Below are 6,959 nucleotides of genomic sequence, written 5' to 3'. Positions count from 1 at the left end.
TGGTGAGGGCTAATCTTTAGTTTTTTTAGGTGAAAACTAATCTTTAGTTAGTTTTTTAGAGAAACTAATCTTTAGTTAGTTGCTCCTGCAAGTCTAATTGAAATATCTGTACTGTATACTTGGTTGTTTTTGTAAGCCGAAATGAAGCCTGTTTTTTTTTAACGAAATGAAGCCTAATAAAAGAAGAACTAGCCCAACATCCAAATAGTCCTCCTATGGCCCAGAACACAGTGATGGGCCGACAGGCTAACGTTTCGTGGCCCTTACGAAACGAGAGCTTTTTAGAGCCCTCGCCGCATCCCCGAAGAGGCAGACCGCAAAACGAAAGCAAGCCGCCGGCCCTAGTTCGTTTCAGTGCCTCGCCTCTGCAGTCTCCACCACACGGACTTGCCACCATGACGGCGGCTCCTCTGTTATCGTTGACGGATGCGGCGACGGCGACGGCGACAGCGGTGCTGGCCCCGGGCCGAGCGCCCGCCAGAGCCCGCATTCAGGCCGCCCCCCGCCACCGGGCCACCGTCTCGCTGAGATGCCACCGCGCGCGGCCCCTAACCGCGGCCGCCGCCGCGGGCGACTCGCCGTCGTCCGCCGCGTTCCACGGCGAGTGCTTCGTCGTCGGGGACAACATCGACACCGACCAGATCATCCCGGCCGAGCACCTGACCCTGGTGCCGTCCAAGCCCGACGAGTACCGCAAGCTCGGCTCCTTCGCCTTCGTGGGCCTCCCATCCGCGGCCTACCCGATCCCGTTCGTCGCCCCCGGCGAGGAGTCGTCCCGCTACGCCGTCATCATCGGCGGCGCCAACTTCGGGTGCGGCTCCTCCCGCGAGCACGCGCCCGTCGCGCTCGGAGCCGCCGGCGCGCGCGCCGTTGTGGCCGAGGGCTACGCCCGCATCTTCTTCCGCAATTCAGTGGCCACCGGGGAGGTGTACCCCCTGGAGCTCGCGGACAGCGGTGCCAGCAAGGAGTGCAAGACCGGGGATGTGGTCACAGTGGACCTCGATAACTCGGTCTTGATTAACCACACATCCGGCAAGCAGTACAAGCTGAAGCCTATTGGTGATGCAGGCCCGGTTATTGAGGCCGGTGGGATCTTCGCTTATGCTCGGAAGGCTGGAATGATTGCGTCCAAATCTGCGTGAACAAAAAGTGAGTATTCTTCTACCGCATATTAAGCCACATAAGTTTAAAACATTGTTAATTCGAATTGGTGATGTGTTCTGTGTGTGACTATGACGCGAACCTAAGGTTATCACATGTTCAGAAGAACATTCGTTTTCTGCCAATACGATTAGGTGAACCTTTATCTTGAAATAAGTGTTTCGTTCAGTTGATCATGTAAGCAGGCAATAAACACCTCCCTTTGAGAGGTTTGTCTAACTAGTAGACTAGTAGAAACATATGCTTGGGCCATATGGATCTTGCTTTTGATTCTTACGGTATAATAGTTGCACGCCTTGTTAAGTACTGCATCTGTATGCAATGTTGCTTCTTTGTATCATCTGATACCAGCTATACACAAGAACACATGTCACAGTAGCCAAAACTAGGACTGTAATATGATGTCTATTTTGCACCAAAGAGGGTCAGTAACCCCAATGGTGCCTGTAGGAAATTATTGAACATATATCTGAGGTAAAGAATATTGCAGTGTTGTCACTTGTAAGGTTATTGATGTTTGTCTATTGACTTTAAGTAGTGGATTGAGAAACCTAGGCAGGTGATTGTCAGATCAGCCAATTCGCACTCCTTATTTTGATTGTGTTAGAATGGAATAACTTACCTGAAAAGTAAAACTTAGAAGGTATTATGTGAATGTGACAACTGTTTACACGCTCCTACAGCCAAAAGTCCTGGGATTAGCATCCCATAGTGAATCTGCACCTTCATCCTTAATCCTGGGGAATTCAACTAGGAATGGACACAAACCTAGAAGCGTACAGTCTCATTGACGCTTTCTGGACGTCCCTCTCATGTCGCCTCCCACCATTTTCTCAAGTTCTCCTCCCAGTCAGACTAACTCAACTCAAATCATTTACCTCAGAAAGAAAAGAAAGACAACTCAACTCACCCCCTTGATTCGCTCATATGTTCATCTTCCTCGATCAACATGGCTGCTGGAATATTTTTGCTTGCCCCTTGGTGGCGATTTTGTATTTTTAGAGCATGTTTGGTTACCCTTCCGGACTTTGCCACACTTTTGTCCCACAAGTGTGGCATTCCACATTTTTTGTGGTGGCCAAATTGGTCGCCACACTTGTGGCAGAAGTTGGCTAGCAACCAAGTCCATGACAAGTGAGGTATCTGACTAAAAGAAGTGTGGCATGCCATAACTGTGGCTACAACCAAACGCTTGCCACACTTGTGGCAGAAAAGTGTGGTGAAGTGGATGCCATCCAGACATGCCCTTAGGCCACAACTCACCTTACCCCTCAATTGTGATTTGGCTCCCAGTTCATTTGATTTTGGCATCCATTGTACACACCTACACGGCATGCCGCCACATTTTAGTGCCATGACACTCCAAGCGCCAAGCATGGGTTGCAATCGCCTCCATTTCTATTTACATGGCATGTTGGTGGTAGGATCAGAACAACGCATAATGAGGTTATTAGGTGTTGTAGGTCTATCAAATTTATTTATTTGTTCTTTATCTGATACTTGGACTCAGTTTGTGGTTGTTGAACTATACTGTGCTCAACTTATTTTATAATCTGGTGTGGGAAAAAGCAGAGAGAAGTTGGTTAGCCAAATGGAAAAATGGGCAAATCAGACGGTTCTTTGATAATGTGAAGACCTGACCAAACAGGATCCGGATTTTCTGTGTTTACCGTGCTAGACCTTAGAACAGTTGCTAGAAGGCAAAGTTTGAAGATGAAATATCAAAATACATGTCATTTATTACATTGCAAACATATATCCGAAGTACATTATTTCACACCACCTGAAGGCCAGTTCAACACAAATAAGATAAGACCATTAACCCCACACAAGTTAAGGGGACTCGCGACCCCAAGTCGTTAATCCTTTTCAAGGTCAGATTTTGCACATAAAACGTAGCGGGTGAGTACATTGATTGTACTCATAAGTAGTTATACCAGGAAAGAGCAATACATGCTTGATGTCCTATGTAGGTTTCTAGGGTTTCTTTTTTGAATTTGAAGTACCAATAATAGTTTTTTTTTGGAAATTAAAGAATATAGGGCTTGATGGACAATCTTCTAACTAACCTACCCAGTATGGGTTCACATCATCTGTATAGCTTGATGCTCATGCCTTAAACATGAGTTCATTACAATTGTACTACTTGAGCCCAAGTGTTCTCCCAAGATGTTTTTAAGTTTGAAAACAAGATGAGAGAAGATTATCTATCTGTTCTGGACCTAGTAGCTCAAAATGCTCGTAATTAGGTCACGGCTAATTGCCTTGATTCACACTTTGCAGAGTTGTGCACTTTTCCCACATGACACAATAAATCTTTTGTGTTGGTACACTTGCGGTTGGGGTAAGATCATGGCGGGGTCTTTCCAAAGTAGCACCCTATACTTGTACTAGATCTGCCCGCAACTATGTAACATTGGCCTCTCTGAATGGCCTTACCTAAGTAAAGGGTTTCCCACTATGTACTTGAACAAGCCAGAGCCCATATGGCTTGTGGTTGTATGGTAACCTTTGGGGCTCCATTGAAACATTGTTGATCTTTTTGACCCTTCACGAGTTCCTGACTCTGCACTTGTTTTCTGCTGGGATCTTGTCAACGCCCCCGACCTACCACTCTGCCCTAAGAAAATCATGTTTTTCTTTAGGCGGAGCGTCGACAAGAGTTGCAGGCGGGAAGTGGGTGTAGGCTCAGGAATTGGTGGGGACCGCTACCCAGGGTAAAAAAACGAGATCGATTTATGTTTCAATAGAACCCAAAAGCTTATCGCACAGCCACATTTTATATGGGCTCTGGCTTAGGTCAAATAATTAACAGTAAACCCTCACTTAAGTATTGCCATTCGGAGAGGCTGGTTGCAGGAGGATCTAGTACAAGTATATGGTGATCAGGAAAGACCCGTCACGAAGGATTGGTTGTGTCATGTGGGGTAAGTGAAGAACCTCTGCTGAGTGTCAATCTAGTCGGTTAGTCATGACCTGGTTACAAGCATTTTGAGCTACATTAAGTCTGGAAGAGCTGGAGGATCTTCTCTTGTCTTGTTTTCAAAATAAAAATGATTTGGTAGTACACTTGTGAACTCGATGTTGTATACTTGTTATGAACTCATGCTGAATGTTTTGGGACCCTGTAATCCATTATGGCTCTCATATGTAGGAAGGATCATCTATCTGTTCTGGACCTAATAGCTCGATGTGCCTGTAATCGGGGTAACGACTAATTGCCTTAATTCACACTTTGCGAGATGTGCACTTTTCCTACACGATACAATCAATCTTTTGTGTTTGTACACTTGTGGTCGCAATAAGATCATGGTGAGGTCTTTCCAAAGTAGCAGCATATACTTGTACTAGATCCGCCTGCAACTCTGCAACATTGGCCTCTCTGAATGGCCTTACCTAAGTAAGGGTTTCCCGCTATGTACTTGAACAAGCCAGAGCCCATATGGCATGTGGTTGTACGGTAACTTTTTGGGCTCCATTGAAACATTGTTGATCTTTTTGACCCTCGGTGGCAATCCTAACGAGTTCCTGAGTCTGCACTTGTTTTCAATTTGTAGCTCTTGTCAATGCTTCCGACCTACCACTGTCCTAAGAAAATCAGGTTTTTCTTTAGGCGGAACGTCGACAAGAGTTGCAGATGAGAAGCGGGTGCAGGCTCCGGAATTGGTGGGCACCACTACCTAGGGTAAAAAAAGATCGATTGATGTTTCAGTAGAACCCAAAAGCTTATCATACAACCACATTTTATATTGGCTCTGGCTTAGGTCAAATAATTAGCAGTAAACCCTGTATTGCCATTCGGAGAGGCCGATGTTCCATAGCTGCGGGCGGATTTAATACAAGCATATGGTGATCAGGAAAGATCCCGTTACGAAAGATTGATTGTGTCACGTGGGGCAAGTGTAGAACCTCTGCTTAGTGTCAATCTAGTCAATTAGTCATGCCCTGGTTACAAGCATTTTGAGCTATATAGCAAGTCTGGAAGAGCAGGAGGATCTTTTCTTGTCTTGTTTTCAAAATTAAAATGTTTGGTAGTACACTTGTGAACTCATGTTGTATACTTGTTAATAACTCATGCTGGATGTTTTGCGGCCCTTTAATCCATTACGGCTCTTATATATAGGTTAGTTGGAAGATTGTACATTGGCCCTAGACTACTTGGTAATGTATTTTGGAAATTATACAAGTTATTTCCAAGGATTATGGTCTTTCACACTCAAAAAGGGCTTTGCACAAAAATTAAATTTTAGAAGCCTACATAGGACATACCCCTACTCACTCTCCTGCTATGTTGCAGAGAACGTTGCGTGAAAAGGAATAATAGGTTAGGGTCAAGAGTCTTCACCCAACTTAGCTGGAGGATTTGTGTTGAACTTATTTTATAATGTGCTGTTGGAAAATAGCCATGAAAGCAGAGAAAAGTTGGTTAGATAATCACAGCTTTCATGTGATCTGTTATTGTCCTGATGTTCAGAGTTTACTTTACCTGGCTTGAGCAATAACTATCAACATCGGCTAGAATTGTTGCAAGGCATAGCTTGGCAAAATTGTTACTAGTTGTATATGAAATTGCAGGGGTTTGATATCCCACCCAAAGCTACAAATTACTCATGAGTCATAATTGTTCTAATCAGGCAGTTGTTTAAGTTTGCGTTAACATCACCAATGACTGACTGTTTGGGCAAACATTGATACTTGGTTATTTGTTTGAGCTTTGAATTATCAAGCAATCCAGCTGTTTGAAGAAACTTGGGTGTGCACTACTTCAATTTCATTTAAACTTGGCTTCAACTTCCATTTTATTAAATATATAGGAACATGTTTTCGTAGCTCAAATGATAAGCATCTGCTGTTGTATTCATATTAATGACACTAGACACTGAACTGTATACTCCTTATTTTATGATCAAGTTCTTCCCATAGTTGTGCCGATGTGTATCATATGTGTGTGATGCTAATAATGTGACAATGATCTCCAGGTAAGCTTAATCTGCTGGCAGATTAGTTGAGGCCTTGCAAGGTGGCAAGTAAGACTGGTTTATGAATAAGAGTCGTTGCACCTCTCCGGAGGTGAGGTGTGATTGTCCAGCAGTTTTGCTACTACTTTCGCATTGGCTTGTACCAGTAATACTAGGTTCAAGAGTGCTGAACTTTGTTGTATTGAATGTTACACCCATGTAATACAGTAGTTTTCTTTGCACCTGTTATCTTTGATGTCAAGTTAAGTGTACTCCCTGTTCAAAAATAAATAAAAAGTGTACTCAAGCACTAGCTTATGTTTATTGATTGCAGTAGTGGACTGTATCCAGTTACTTTTGGCGTTCAATTCAGTGAGAAAAAGAAAATCCACTTGCTTTTGTATTTATGGAAGCGAATGCCAGAACAAGAAGTTAATTTTGCCTTTATTTTACGGTGAAGATCATACTCGTATTGAGTAAGATTATGCAATTATTCTTGTAAAGTAGGAATTCCATGAAATATGCATATTGGGATAGCACTGTCCTGTACATTATTTCTCCTCTGATTGTAAACCACTTGCCTGTTATTGGATGGAGTATAATAAAGTAAAGAAAAACGGACTCAGGCCGGCAGCCAGAAACTATTGGATGATGGTCCTGCAACATTAACATATGCCACGCGCACGCACACACACGAAACCCGTGCTGTGCTGCAGTGCCCTCTGGTGACACTCACAGCCCCGGCACACTGACTAGCTAGCTATGAACACGGCACGGCCGTCTTCTCTCATTGACGACGACGGGTGGCGCCACCTGGTGTTGCGTCGCGTCTCCGCTCAC

General features: G+C 44.2%; 1 protein-coding gene across 2 annotated transcripts; it reads left to right on the top strand.

Annotated features, from left to right (window-relative positions):
- Positions 1–295: 295 nt before the first annotated feature.
- On the top strand, positions 296–6,443 carry LOC125513963 (3-isopropylmalate dehydratase small subunit 1). 2 transcript variants are annotated; one of them, XM_048679199.2, is made up of 2 exons: positions 296–1,149; positions 4,775–4,795. In XM_048679199.2, exon 1 carries the CDS (start codon positions 396–398, stop codon positions 1,140–1,142), a length of 747 nt encoding a protein of 248 aa, XP_048535156.2. In that variant the 5' UTR covers positions 296–395; the 3' UTR covers positions 1,143–1,149; positions 4,775–4,795. The 2 variants fall into 2 exon arrangements, with proteins under 2 accessions (XP_048535156.2, XP_087384407.1); XM_087528281.1 differs by lacking the exon at positions 4,775–4,795 and adding an exon at positions 6,141–6,443 and having other exon boundaries at positions 297–1,149.
- The last annotated feature ends 516 nt before the right edge of the window (positions 6,444–6,959 follow it).

Source organism: Triticum urartu, chromosome 6A (assembly GCF_056163025.1).
Source record: "Triticum urartu cultivar PI428250 chromosome 6A, HENAU_Tu73, whole genome shotgun sequence".
Classification (NCBI taxonomy): Eukaryota; Viridiplantae; Streptophyta; class Magnoliopsida; order Poales; family Poaceae; genus Triticum; species Triticum urartu.
Note: the sequence above shows the minus strand (reverse complement) of the source record. Positions and strands in the feature narration are given on the sequence as shown.